Source organism: Lytechinus pictus, chromosome 12 (assembly GCF_037042905.1).
Source record: "Lytechinus pictus isolate F3 Inbred chromosome 12, Lp3.0, whole genome shotgun sequence".
Lineage (NCBI taxonomy): Eukaryota > Metazoa > Echinodermata > Echinoidea > Temnopleuroida > Toxopneustidae > Lytechinus > Lytechinus pictus.
This window is the reverse complement of record NC_087256.1, coordinates 854,127-870,083: the sequence shown is the minus strand read 5'-3', so window position 1 is coordinate 870,083 and position 15,957 is coordinate 854,127. Positions and strand designations below refer to the sequence as shown.

The following is a 15,957-nucleotide window of genomic DNA, read 5'->3' as shown; positions in this document are numbered from 1 at the left end:
CGATTAGCTGGAGAAATTTATACATAAGAAATAACTTAAATGCATGTGAATTACTCTAAAACTCGGCGAAAGCCCATGCTATACCATCTAATAATGTCAAATGTACCTGTCGTTGCGGAATATTATTTCAGAGTATAATCATATTTAAAAAAAACTCACATTTATTTCAAGGACCACAACTCCGGAATTCTGTTCCCGCAGATCTCAAGCAATCAGTTTCATTAAATGTTTTTAAGTCAAAATCTAGGCAATTTTTTTATTTTAAACAGTTAATCATTTTTTTCTTGAATTTTATTTATACGGATTTTATTTCGGTATTATAGGCACACCCTTTACGCTTTAGTTAAAGGATTCTGTAGTATCGTTGTTATTGAAGTATTTGTATAATTATTATGTTTTAGGGTCAGCTAATCACAAGGTTTGTTCCTTTCTTGCTGTCCCTCTCATGCCTCTCATTCAATCCAATGTTTAGTTGTATTAATTGCTGTTATTTTCCACTTTGTGATTCTTTGTATATGTAATGTTTTTGTATGGATTTGAAGTTGAAATTGAAATATTCTCGGGAAAGTTTATATCTAACTACCGTATACTAGTATTTTTCCTTTTTGACATAAATCAGAATTGCTATTGTAAATTTGATTTTGCACACCACGTGAATCAATCGATTTACCAATGGTAGTCAACATTCGACGTCATAATTAAAGATACATGTCTCAGTGGACCCACACACCGGGAACCAAAATAAATTTTATAAACTTCCCTTTTTCTTATAACCTTACGCACCCACCCGGTAAAAGCTATTCGTGAACAATTCCAACCGACGCAATCAGGTTGACATCTATTTCGCCAAAAAAGAAACAGCAAATTGATTTGTATAAAAAGAAATAAATGCATTATTTAGCTCAACGGGCTACCGTTTTCCGGCCGCGTGGACTTCCTTATTGCACGTAGACCTACACGATTGTAAGCGAAATACAACCATTCGAACTGCAGCAGTTGTATCAACACATTGGTGTTAATTATCACGGAACAAATCAGGTGAATATTTTGTTTGTGATTTTCTCGTTAATATTTCAACATTTGTATATATTTATTACCTTTTCTCAGTTGGCCTAGTAATTCCCTTGGAAGTGAATTATGATTCGTAGACATAACTCCATTTATCTACTGTAGTTCATAGCTTACTGGTCGTCTGCTTTTAGCCTCATCCGAGATTCGAGTGCATTCATTAATAAATTAGTCTGCATGAATAGGGATAAATCTAGCGGTAGAAAGCCCGGCTAGGACCACAAACCGAGGATCATGACTGCGGTCTTCTCCCCGCGAAACTCGCATTCACGCCCTGGGTGATGTTTGGAAAGAAGGTCTTATATCGCAAATTTGAGTTTTATCATCACGGAATTGTATATGTTTGTCTGTCATGGTAGTGTTATTTGATTTTGCTCGTTAAGAATTTAACTATCATTGTGATATCGTGACGACTTTGACTGGGTATATCTGAATCTACGTGTGTTTTTTTTTGTTTGTATTTTATTCTTTATTTTGATTTTTATCTACATGCAATATTTCTTTTTTACCTGAGAGAAAATACAAACAACTAAACAAACTATACCCATATATGAAGAGCTCACAAAAGGGGTTACGTCCATTTTCATTTTTTTTTTTAAATCTCAATGTATATATTTTTAGTAGCTCTACAAGATGATACCAAAGAAAAGTTGAAATTCCCATTGAAATTAAACTAAAATGGCAAAGAAAAATCACCTTTTTTTAAAAAGGGGTTAGGTCAACACAATTTTTTTTGGAAAAGAATATTTCAAAAATATGAAGACCGGTAGATTTGTTTTATACCCAATTTTATGTTCTCATGGTAGGGTATCATGAAAATCTAGTTTCGCATAAGAATGTTGCAATATGGGAGAATTTAAAAAATTATTTTCTTGGAGTGGACCCAACCCCTTTTGCAAACAAAACTAATTTGTCAAAAGAGGTTAGGTCCATTTTTCATAAAGTTTATTGTTTTCTGTCTCAAAACCTCTAAATTCTTAGTCGCTGTGATGATATCAAAGAAAATTTGAAATTCAAATGCAAACGTGAATAAAAGTGGCAAAGAAATATCTTTTTTTTTTAATCAAAAGAGATTGGATTCATTTCAGTTTGCTTGCATAAGGGGTTAGGTCCACAATGATAATGTGTTTTTAAATATATAGAAAAAATGAAGACAGGTGGCTTTTTTTTATACCCAGTTTTATTTTCAAGAATATTGCAATAAGTGAGAATAAAAAACATGTTTTTTCTCAGAATGGTCCAAAGTGGACCTAACCCCTTTTGAAACCACTCTCTTCATATATCATATTCAGAAGAACGGTGGTGCAATGTCAAGTATTATCCAATGTAATAATACTAATTTGGTAGGATGTAGCGTATATAGCTTGCTGACGACACTGATTTGTGATAATTTCTCTCTGACATAAGAGAAGTGACTCATGTGAGCAATCCAAGATAAATTAAGATAAAGAAAGTTTCTTATCTGTTAGGGTGCAAACTTACACCAAAAAGAAGCTCGCGAAGTATGGAAGGGTGCAAAATTTCACCTCTTACGAAATGTGCTCAATTATTAGTCGAACCTTCTTGACCAAAATTAGAGCAAGATTTACACAGCTATTAGGGGGAAAACTCAAACAAAAATTATTCAAAAGAATTCACTTATAGCAATGTTATAATAAGAATAAAATAATAACAAACCATTCTGTGAGAAGTCGGTCACGCAGTAAAGTCCAATTCTTTCAACTTTAACATGCATATTTTTGTTTAATGAAATAAAATAACACTTTTAGTTGTCAATTTTAATTTTCATCTCAAATATAGGATGTCGTCGGATGTAGGATTAAAACAAGCTGATTTGAAGAAAGCCACTTTAAAGAGTTGCCATTCACATGAGAATGACAGCCTGGCTTACTCAAAAGATCACTTTGAAGTAAGATGTTATATGTTTATTTGTAAATATTTATTACACAGTTCAAATTTATCCGTTTTGATAACTTACCGGAATTACTTGATTAGTTTCTGGTAAATCAAATTCAACGGCTTATCAATTTGGATCCACTGTTATTCAATTTTCGGATGAGAGTTTGTGGAAAGACAAACATTAATTAAGAAAACTTTATAAATCTTTTTTTAAATGCATTTCTGATTTTTTGTAATTTGTTACTTGCCATGACTTATGACCATTATACAGTGCGTATCATTATTATTGTTTACATGTATTTAAATTAATATGATCATGTACCATGTATGGGAAAACAATGATCCATTATATTCAAAATGGTCGAAGGTGTTGACTAAGGGTAAAGTGTAATTAAAAAAAATGTGCCGAACTAAACATGTAAAGCATATTTTTTGCCCCGAAATATGTTGATCAATACTCTGGTTGATTAATATACATTAAATGAATGTATATGTACTATGTAATAAAGTGGTGTGGATTGTATGACATTAAAAATGAGCTATAGATAATTTATTGTGCGATTTTACATGAAAATTTATTTTTGCCAGGATCTAAATAACTGCGTATTAATTCTCTTTATCATAAAACCTCTTTTTGCTAGCAAGGGCTGAAAATTAATGTTCGAAGGAATCCTGTTTAAGAGAATGAAAATATCAATGATAGAATGAGACAAGTGTGCAATATATTAAAATTCGTGCTTTTTTATACAAATAATTATTAGAAGATACTCCAATATGATCTGAATTATTGAACTTTCCATAACTCAACGTTATTTTAATTAGCGATTGTAATTTCACTTCCTTCACAACATACAAAAAGAGGTGACCATTGCTAATTTCAGGGATAACTAAAACAAACTATGTTTTTTTTTGCCGTGACGATATTGGTTATATTAATTATATTTGTTTTGTAGAAGAAGTTATATTCACATCAATATTTTGTATTTATTATAATTACATTATGAGTACATTGTTTATGAATGTTAACACATTTAATATTATGCATTGTATTATTTTCAGCTCAAAAATAAAAGCAAACATGCAAACAAAGTAATGAAGGCATTTTTTAATGCTATCAATATTTCTAGAAATTCAAAGAAGAATATTGCTGGGAGTTTCAAAAGGGTAAACTGAAGTATTTCAACAAGGACAATCCTGATAATTCTACAACAACCACTGTTGTTAAAATTGAGAGAAGGAGGGGGACCAAGATGCTTATTCTCAGGTGTGGACCAAAAGGACGTTTGGTTTTCTTCTTGGAATTTGATTCAAAGTAAGAATTCAAATCATTCCTGTTGTTGTAGTTTGTTATATTTTTAAATTTATTTGAATTTTCCTTCTTATTACGATTATCAAATTTTATATTTAGAGGGAGGAATATGGCAGATGAGAGAACGATGGGGATAGATAAGGAAACAAAGAGAGAGAGGGAAAGAGACAGAGAGAGAAGATGTATCAGCAACACAAATAATGCATCGTTAGTCATTGGTACCCCCATGTCGGGTTTCAAAATTTGGGGGTTTTGGTGATTTGGTTATAACATGCAGAATCATGGTATTCTTTGATTCCGTCTTAAAGGGTACTCCGGGGTGAAAATAATTATATCTAAAGAAATAGAGTAAAATTCATTTGGTGGGCACTGGGCAGATGATATCACATCCCCACTTTCATTTTCATATTTTATTACATGAAATAATTATTATTTCATTCTTTCATACATGATTGTGTCAATGGTATGTCTCCCTTATAATAAAATAAGTTACAGCAATGAAGATCTAATGCACTAAGTCAGTTGTCGATCCATTCTTTTTTAGTGCTTAGAAGAAAAAAATAGAATAAGCGTTATTTCATGTAATAAAATTCAAAAGAACAAGTGAGGATATGACATCATCAGTTCATCGAATATCCAAAAAGGCATACATATAGAACTGTCTGTTTCACTAAAATAATGCAAATCTTTAAAATGTCATGACTCTTTTATTCATTGTTGATTTTGATCAAATTTTCTGTGTTTTGTTTGTCTGATTTTCTTTATCTGTTTTAATCATATTGGAGTATCCCTTCAATATGTGGCATGTTACCCCATTATTGAGAGAATTACATTGTCCGGCGAAGAATCATTTTAAAGATCTTAATGATTGTCTTAAAAGGACTGAACGACCAGGCTCCAAATTATATCTCAGTTCTCTTGAAACTAAAATCCCGATCTCATGACCATTACCTTCGTAGCGCACAAGACAATTAAGCTCACACTGCAAGTACCCCCCCTCCCCATCTGACTCGAGGAGATTTCTGATGATGGCCTCACAATAATGGAACAAACTTCCCTATTGACATTGGGAATAGAACAATTTATGACAATATCCAAATAAAATTAAAAACCTATTTATTTCAGTAGTATATGTACAGCACCAAGGGCATGTACCGAGCCCTTTCAGCGGAATAAAATATACGGAAATAGTTATTCGCTATATGACTACATTACACAGTAAAAAATCAAGTGTTAATTTAGCACTTACAGTGCTTGTATAGTGACTGCACTACGAGTGCTGATTTTCTAGTCCACATTTAAAATCGTAACATGTCATAATAGAAACGAGCTCGACATTTGAATTAAAAAAGTTAACTAGTTTCACTGTCAAAGCAAATGTGAAAGATAGAACAAAATGGGTAAGAATTCCTTTTTGTGTTGTTATATGAGTTTAGAGTGCAATATTAGAGTTATTCAGAGTTATATAATGCTAGGTTATGACGCCCCGTGGTATGAAGCTATCATCTATGTTTAGATTAATGTTACCATACATTATTTCTTCTTGATGAGGTATCCCAGATACGCCACTGTCACGGGCGGATCTAGGATTTTCAGAAAGAGGTGGGGGCTTTTCTTCAGGAAAAAAATTGAGAAGCAAAAAATGGCCTTGCAAATGCACGACACTTTCCACGTATTTTATTTATTTTTTATTTTTTAAATATATATATATATATATATATATTTTTTTTTTTTTTGGGGGGGGGGGTCGGATTTGTCCCCGTCTGGTTCCACCACTGGCCAATGTAAACATGTTTGTGTTAGCTATGATGTGGTTTAATTACGTTAAAAAATTATAACCGCGAGGGGAAATGTGTTTAGGTTATATTTTAAGTGTCTGTTTTAATTTGTGTTAGCTATGATGTGGTTTATCCGTGAGGGGAAATGTGTTTAGGTTATATTATAAGTCTCTGTTTTAATTTGTGTTATAGGAAATTGACAGATGAGTGGCAGGAGGCAATATGCCAATTCACAGGTCAGGAGTACGACCCAAGTCTCGTCTTAAGAAGGGTCAAGTCTGATTTACATAAAGCACTACGAGCAAAATACAGAGCAAACAGATCCAAATCAGCCTTTCCGGACATCGATGATGAACAGGTCAGGAAAGATTTGGATATCTAAACACAAATGTTTTTAAAGAATTTTGATGGCCTCAAACTTAGAGCAGCGGTAGTGCCAAAGCGGGGGGGGGGGGGGGGGAGGGGGGGGGGGAGCAGAGGCGACTGCTTACCTTGGAAAAAAGGGAAAGGGTGTGGGGCTGATATGAAGAGAGAAAGAGAGAGTATGAAAATTAAAAGTCTTGGTCACAATTTATTTGTTTTTTTGCCCAATACAGCATGTCCACCCTCCTCATTTTTTGGGCTCATTATAATACGTTACTGTCTTTAACCATCACGGTTTTTTTAATCAATGCTCCCTCCCTTCTCCTCCCCTTTCTCTCTCCGAAGATGCCGGATGACACACATTCTGAACAAGACGAACCTTCATCGGACACCTCACCAGATTCCTCTGATGAGTCTCCTGTAGCCTCCTCATCTCCGCCAGAAACCATGGCAACCATGGTAGCGCCTCCTTCTCCCAGCGACGAGTTGCTGGTAGTACCAAGCTACAGTAGTCATGGTAGTGGTTCCGTTGAGACAGACGACAGCGATGACGGAACACAAAATGCTTCCCGCCCTTCCAGCTTGCGGTCACGTGACGGAGATATCAGGTTTGGGCAGTTTTTTCCTGAAGATTGATATTCATCCTATATTAAATGAATTCTGCATAGAACTTCCCAATAATTCTTTCTGATGAAAACATTGAGTACTCGTATTAACGTATGAAAAAAAATCACCATTTGACTGATACTATTAGCATATTCCCATGTATCTATGATATGATATTGTTCTGAAAATAGGCATTATACCAGATAATTTTAAACATCTTGATTTCACTCTCTTTCTCCTCTATATTTGCAGTCCATCTCTGTTAGATTTACCAAACAAATCAGTTGAAAGAGAATTCGAGGTATCGGATTTGCAAAAACTCGTACTCAGAGACTGCAACGGGAATGTCGTGTAAGTATTATATAACCAAATTTATATTACCCACAGCAGATAAAAATTTCTAAATGATTATTATTGTTGTTAGAGGATAATGGCACAATAAAAATACTCTTAATTATTGATGACTGAAACTCCTCTCCCTTTTCAAGCTTTGAGCACAAGATCGCAAGAGCATTGCCTACTGCATTATTTAAATACTTTACTTAAATGACGTATAATTAATGTTTTAGTCCTTTACAAAGTTCCAGTATTTTATATGAAAATGATGGTATGACAATACAAATGCATATTTTTTTCATTACGCTTTATAGGATACAAAGTCCAGCCCTAGATTGTCAGCTACATACCGGAGACATCGTCGTAATGAAAAATGAGCAAGGTCTACCGATGAACGCCCGAGAATTGACCGAGTACATCCAATCATTGCCCGATCCGTCGAAGGTTCGTATTAGCAAAAACCTCTTTATTACTATTATCTTTAATATTGTCGTCATCATCAAGATTTTCATTATTATTGTTATTATCAATATCATTATCATTTCTGCCATTATTATAATCAGCATAGTAATTGTTATTACAATTATTATCATTATTCTACTGGATATCTCTTTAAATGTGCAGATAGTACTTACTATTGGACGAGGTTCTGTATGCGTGGCAAGAGTGGAAGAAAGTGAATTAGTGATCAACATCAAAGATTCTCAGGTAAATATTTCTTTGAATCTCACTTCGTTATAAACCATACCATTGCGTGATTGAGCATAATTAATGAAAGGATATCACGTTATTTCCAATAGAGAATCAAATTTGTTGTCAATTTCTTATTCTTTTCCCGACCCCCTTTGACATACATCAAGTTATTCATTGTATTTTTCCTTTTTATCTCTTAATATTGTATTCATGATTCATTGATTCATCATTGTCTCCTTTCCTGTAGAGAAATATTGTCAATAATTATAATATTCTATGATTTGAGGATAATTGAATGAATGAATGAATGAGTGAATGAATGAATTAAAGTAAATTTATTTCCAACGAAAAAGGCATCAATACGTTTTAAGAACTTGAACAAAACAATGGATGTTGTAACTCAGAAAGTACAGCTGGTGATGAGTGCACTGTGACATAAACAATGAATACATATTACATTAAAAAAGATACAAAAAAAAATTACAATACAAAACAAGGGGGGACAGGGCAACTTTATATAAAGTACTAGTATATCATTTGAAACAGAAAATAAATCGTCAACCCAATCATCCCACAACTAGAACTATAAAGCAAATCACAAATTTAGGGACCAGACGTAAAATTCTTTCTTGAGTTTTGTCTTCAAGTTATTCAAAGTTTGTGCATTTCTGATGTCTGTAGGTAAATTGTTCCACTTTTTCGGACCTATAAAACGAATATTTTGTTGATAAGAACAGGTCCTGTGTCTAAAGTAACTTTTACAAAAGTTTTGTATTTACATTTAAAAAAGTTAAATTGACATTTAAACCAACATCCATTTTTTTCACTCAACGTTTTGAGACGATTAGATAAAAGTGATTAATCATATATATTGTTTATGACAATCTACAGTGCGTATCAAAAAAAAGTTTACACTTTGAAAAAGCCCTGGGAATTAAAAAATATACAACATGTGGGTAATTTTTTCACATATAATCTTGGTTTTGGGTCTCATCCATCCAATGAAAGTAAAAGTTTTGACAGAATGTTACACTCGAGTGAGCACTGTCCATTTTTTGTAAAGCTCGCAGAAATCTATTTGCGCAGAAATGCTCGTTTTCACGCTGTGTCGAGGAGAAAGGGTGAAATCAAACTTACCCTGCGAAACATTTATCATACATTTCCCTCGCATTTTTAGTCAGTTGAAATAAAACAGATGCATTCAAGCATTCTGTAACAATTTTGCCACCCAAATTGAAATTTCAACATTTAGTAAGCACAACCTTTCCCCTTTGTGTGCCAGCTGGATCTGAGGACATAACTGAATCTGAACAAAAGTTTATATCAGACATCTCCAGCATTTTTTCACTAAGTTTTTATCATTTAAAGTGGATGTACATTTCATTTTTCATTTAATACTTGTTTCTCTACACTTTTCCCAAGCTTGACAATGATTAACAAAATGAAAATCAAGCCTAGGCCATTTCATATAAATCACAGCTCATTGTGAAGCAAATATCGTCACGATGGTCTCGGTGTGTGGGGGAGTGGGGTGGGGCGCAATGCACTATTCAAAGTGTTTTGGGCAAGGAAACAAATTAAAAAAGGTAAAAAGATATCTTCAAATCAATTTTACTAGCTAAATTCCATGTGTTCTTCATGATAAAGTCTACTTTTATTCGCATAACTATTTCAGAGTTCTGCGCAAATAATTTTTCACTAGCTTTTTCAAAAGTAAGTGGTGCTCATTCAAGCAGAAACATTTTTCGACAGTTATATCGTCATTTGCTTAAATGGATCTGTAGCAATGTTAAAATGTCGAAAAATCTTCAGGATATTACAAATGTATAATTTTACAGGACTTTTTTTTTTATATGCACTGTACATAACGATCTTAACTTCAAGAAAGTAGATTTTCATAAGTATGTATTGTTAAAATCTGCATCTTCGTAATTTGATTGCTTGTCCCATTCAGCCCAGAGGCCCTGCAACAGCTTCAAAATAAACTTGAAACAGAGAAAATGAGTATCATAATGCATTAGTCAATTGCTTAAAGGTCAAGTCCACCTCAGAACAATGTTGATTTGAATTAATAGAGAAAAATCAGACAAGCACAATGCTGAAAATTTCATCAAAATCGAATGTAAAATAAGAAAGTTATGACATTTCAAAGTTTCGCTTATTTCAACAAAACAGTTATATGAACGAGCCAGTTACGTCCAAATGAGAGAGTCGATGATGTCACTCACTCACTATTTCTTTTGTTTTTTATTGTTTGAATTATACAATATTTCAATTTTTACGAATTTGACGATTAGGACCTCCTTGCCTGAAGCACAAAATGTTAAAATAATGGAATCCCACGAGTTCAGGGAGGAATGAAACTTCATTTCACATGACAATGACGAGAAAATAAAAATATTTCATATTTCATATAATACAATACAAAAGAAATAGTGAGTGAGTGATGTCATCAACTCTCTCATTTGGATGTAACTGGCTCGTTCATATAACTATTTTGTTGAAAATAAGCGAAACTTTAAAATGCCATAACTTTTTTATTTTACATCCGATTTTGATGAAATTTTCAGTGTTATGCTTGTTGAATTTTTCTCTTTTTATTCAAATCAAGTTTTTGTTGGGGTGGACTTGTCCTTTAAATGCCATTTTTAAACCTTTCAATGTTGATATTTTGATTCCCTCGTAGATGGTTAGAGTAAACCCAGTCGATGCAATCATCCAGGCATGCACATCGGCGTGTTCTGTTCTTCATAATGGTAGTGGGAACCGTGAAGAATCTAGAACCTTGATTACAGAGATAGACGGAATTCATTTGGATACCTCTACTCAACGTGATCAGGTATTGAATCTCACATGATGTTTCCAACACAATTATATTTGATATTTGAAATGGAATTTTTGTTTGAGTGATTTTGCCAAATTGGAATCGGTTAACCATTTGTAAATATTGTATTATAATTTTCCTAATAAAAGATAATGTATAGATGGACATCTTTCATGAAACGTTGAAGCCATCATGATCCTCAATTGTTTTAGTTGTGGCACGCTTGACCTCGATCGTATTCAGATATTGTTGTTTGAAAAGTGAGGTTTATATTGCATCATCAACAATTCCCCCAAAAATCTATTAAAAACACCTTTTGCTACAATTATTTTGAAATAAGGAGCCCTATGGTATAAGATTATCGGACAAACAAAATGAAATGAAATGAAAAGGGAACTGGGCAAGTTAAATTCACCCTTCATTGATAACGAATAATCAAAGTTGTATATAACAATGGATTGTATGGACGAGGAACTTTGCGAGTGAAATTCACCCTTCGAAGCAATGAGTCAGTCTGCAAACAATATCGTATCACAAACAACATGCTTGTCATTCCTGGTTGAACAAAAGAAAGATAGATATATTTAGGATTTTGTCAATTTCAAGATCGATAAAAGGGAAAATTACATGTGTTTGTCAGTGTGTGTGTGTGTGTGTGTCTGTGTGGGGGGGGGGGGGTGTTCTCTTTAAAAATCAAACTGCCGATGCATGTCCAAACAAAGAGTTCACTGGTCGGGGGGGGGTAGGGGATACCCAGTGAGATAATTTCACAAACTGGTTAAATTAATTAAATTATTTAGCACTTCAGAGATAGTATCCAAAAGTAATACGTGGCAATGAAAGAATGATTTCTTTGGTTATCTTTATACAACTCGTGTGAGGCATGTCATGCGCCTTAAAATGAATGATCCATCAACCCTTCGATTTAAGTCTGAAAAATCATTTCCCGAAACAAATAGACTGGGTTGAGATTCCTTGCAAATTTGGTAATTGTTGTCTATTGTATGTATGATTGCTTGTCTTCCTGTTTCAAACTTCTCGTGTCATCATATTTTCACATGTTTTAATTGCAGGTGACAGAGAGGGTTAAAGAAGCTCTGGAAACATCAAAGTTTCTAACGATTCGTCTTGTTCCGCAGTCACTGTTTAAGACAGTACCTTGATGATATGGGAGACTGTTTCTAGGGATTACTCTAGCTGAAGATGAGGATCTTCTCCCATCTACATATGTCTACTGATCTTTCTTTTAACAGCTGTATGTGCGCCGGCGTGCGATACAATCAGCTCGCAAGTGCCGAATGAACCGGCATCAGAATATGGCAAGCAGTTATACCTTGCACTGATTGCCATCCATAGGAAACAAATTAGTGTCTTTGCCCTGGCAAACTCTGGATAAGTATGCCACGTAACCTGCCTGTGTAGCCTGCCTGTTACAACGCTAAGTTTATTGCAGGTTATTATTGACAATCTTGGCTGACTTGACATTGACTCTATTCTAAATGGTTGTCAACGCGACATAACTCTTACATCTTTTACGAAAGTCGCACAAAATTACAAAAATATCAATAGTGATACAGAAATGGCACTGAATATGACTTTGTTGAAGTAATTAACGATTTGGATAGTTTTATCAAAGGCTTGGTGTATAAGGTTTGGAAATGTTGAATGACAGTATATAGCATAATAGCTCTATGGTTAGCGCACAAAATGGAAATAGACATGGGTTCGAAAGAGGAGGTGTTATCCGCAAGCCCAGTTTCATTGTCAATTACCATAGTTAAAGTGTGTCTCAACCAATCAAAATCAAAAGTTGTCAGATAAGCAATGCTCATGAAACGCTCCCCTGGAACTAAGAAACTGTGAAATAGATAGGGGAGAGTGTGATAACAAAATCCTTTAGTGTGTTTCGAAGTTGTATTCTGTGTAATGATTGAAATATTTTATACACTGTACATAACATGACTTTTATTCAGCATTGCCTGCCTTTTGCTGTATTAGAGGCCGTCCGCTAAGATGATTGGCAAATTGTATGTTTTGTTTTTACCTTGAAATATTTTGTAATTCTAAACACATTATGAAAATACAAACTTATCATTCATATTTGTCGTGGAGGCGCGATAGCTCAGTCGGTAGAGCGGGGGTTTCGGATTCCGGTGACCCGGGTTCGATTCCCAAGTGGTGCGCTAGTGCCCTTTGGTAAGGCATTTATCCTCATTACCAGGTCCATCGGAGAGGACCTTAAGCTGTCGGTTGCTTGCTCACAGGCATTCGTGCTTTCTTAGCAGTCAGGTAAAAAAACCTCGATATAACATAACATTATCTATTATATTATATCTTTTATTATCATTATTATGTTTAGATGTATGCAAGCGTGGTTTTCGGTGGCTTTCTGTTGGCTGTTGTAATGTAAGATTATAAATGATTTCCTAAAGCAACAGCAGCTGAGCGTTGCAGCTGCATGTATCAGCATTAAAGTATTATTGCAGAGAATAACGCTTAGATCATTAAGCGGTTAAGTGTAATATAGCGAAACAGTAAGGACGCAATTTTAATCAACTTCCAATATTTTATTAATAAAATTTTTACACTGTTTATAGTTTATTTCATTGGATAGAACCACGCATATTGGATGCTTGACTTCAATTTACTTATTCAATAGTTACATCAAGTAAAATCTGTAAATCCAATCATATTTACATCGACTAAAGAGAAATTGAACTTTCATTCGTATTATCCTTTATGTTAAGTTGAGTTTGTATAACCTTGTTCGGTCCATGCTGATATTAACTTTAAATTCATATCTACCTCGGCTCAAGTCAGCACTAATCACATAGCTCCTAGATTCTTACCCACAATGCAACATTATGATCATGTATTCATGTAACAATTATCCCTATGTATTGCAAGGATAAACAATAATTATCCACTAGTCTTTACATCACTCATAATGTATTATTTTGTCAGGCGAAGCACTGATTATTTAAAAAAAAAAATTAAAGTCATGAGCGAGCGAAGAGAGCGAGGAATATATATTCGGCTTGTGTAATGCAAAAAGCTAAATTTGTGATATACTTTGACAATATTTTGAAAAATTATATTTCATTATTTTCCCTTTCATTCACTTGGTCTTAGAACATTTGGAGCCCATGGCCCAAGGCCCCCTATGAAAGACGTATTGAATTCATATAAGACACTAAGCCGTATTGAAATCATATTAAATCACGTACTTTTCAAGTTTTCATCCACATAGAACAGTAATATGAATTACATTATCATATTAGTTAACTTATTAACCCAAGTCGAATGCAAGTCTAAGGGATTCATTTTTACTTTTTTAAATAAATGATTTTTATTTGACTCATTTTGATTACCTTTTATACTGTAAATTCCAATTCTATGTTTTCCACTGAGAATGCATGTTTGTATAAACATGTACACTTGTACATGCAAAGAAATATAATAAAGATGTTTATTTTTATATGATTTGTCTATGGAGAAATAATTGATGATAGTATTTTGTACTTGTATTCAGAAAAAGGTGTTGTACGAGCGATAAATGAAAATATGAATGAACTTAATGTTCGAGAAAGAGAATGGGATTAGCGACAAAGAATGGAAGAGAGAGAGAGGAAAAGAAGAGATAGATGAAGGGGAAAAGGATGTGAGAAAGAGAGAGAGAGAGAGGGGGGAGGGGGATTCAGAGAGTATGAAAACAAAGAACATTAAAAAAAATCAACAAACGATGAGACCAGGGCCCCTTCTTACAAAGAGCTACGATTGATCCAATCAATCGTAACTCTTTAGATATCCATCGGTCACATAATTATTTCTGCCAGTAATTTCTAAAATTGTCTTTGTAAACAAAGGCAAACACACCATATTGTCAAGAAAAATATGAATGTATGAATATACATCATATCTAGAAAATATTTTGAACAAACGTGCATTTTAGATATCGGCGTTGCTGGCTTTCCATAGTTGAGGTTGATCAAATCAATCGTAACTCTTTGTAAGACAGTATACCGAGAAGTAACCTTGGAAGTTTAAGGGCAAATCGCGTGCTCAACATTCGAAAAAAATGAAAAAGGGAAAATTATTGAATAAAAAGATTTTTCAACAAATCGCACTATCATAGGGAGACAATGTATGATAATTTCCTATTGATTGCAACTCAAATAAATTGGTCTTTCAGTTGCAAATTCATGGTCTCCTTCATGAAGCATGATTTGCTATACTACATGGTAGATCAAAGTGAAAATATAATTATGTATAAACAAATAAATAAATAAATAGATAGATATATAAAAAAATAAACAAATAACTGAATAAATGAATGAATGAATAAGAAAACAAACAAATAAATGAATGAATGAATGAATGAATGAATAAATAAATGAATATTGAAATCAATATATATATGAAATCATTATTTCTTTTATCAGCAAAAAGATAAATAGAATAAGAATAGCAAAACTTAAAAAAGTAATAAAGAATGAGCAAATTTAAAAAGACGAGACTGGGCAATTCATATTATAACAATTATTGTGAAGCTGCTGTGGGATGGTTGTTGGCTTTAATTTTATAACGTTGATCTCAAAAGATTTATAGGATTTTTGTTGAATGTGCTTTTCTCGAGTTATTATCCGTCAGCTACTTATAGTTTTCTGACATGACAACTCTGATATGCACATTTATGCCTTAAAATCCCCACAAACTCACACACAGAAATGAAAAGAATGACCCACTTTGTATGAGTTAGCATGGTTAGTATGAGGGGAAAACAGATTTATCTAATAAAAAGGAACATACATCAGGAAAATAAGAGAGATAAAAATGAAAAATAAAATCTCCATAATTTTTTGGCCTTTCCCTATTTCCTCATTATAACCCCTTTCTATTGAATATTTCTGTTGGATAAGTCATAATTCAAACATTTCAATGACTCATTGTTCAAAAGATTTAATATTTGTTATATAGAACCCATTCCCGATCCAAAAAGAACTTTATAGTTTAGTTATACCCTGGACGTAGTGATAAATAGGGGAATGAACATGATAAAGGGTCGCAGTAATATGTTTCTG

General features: G+C 33.5%; 1 protein-coding gene across 2 annotated transcripts; it reads left to right on the top strand.

Moving 5' to 3' along the window:
* The first annotated feature begins 677 nt into the window (after positions 1-677).
* On the top strand, positions 678-14,354 carry LOC129273159 (uncharacterized). Of its 2 annotated transcripts, XM_064107723.1 has the most exons (10): positions 678-1,038; positions 2,869-2,977; positions 4,095-4,279; positions 6,247-6,412; positions 6,763-7,025; positions 7,276-7,374; positions 7,674-7,803; positions 7,984-8,067; positions 10,739-10,891; positions 11,950-14,354. In XM_064107723.1, the coding sequence occupies exons 2-10, from the start codon at positions 2,870-2,872 to the stop codon at positions 12,037-12,039; spliced, it is 1,278 nt and encodes a 425-aa protein (XP_063963793.1). In that variant the 5' UTR covers positions 678-1,038; position 2,869; the 3' UTR covers positions 12,040-14,354. The 2 variants fall into 2 exon arrangements, with proteins under 2 accessions (XP_063963793.1, XP_063963794.1); XM_064107724.1 differs by lacking the exon at positions 2,869-2,977 and having other exon boundaries at positions 695-1,038.
* Positions 14,355-15,957: the final 1,603 nt, after the last annotated feature.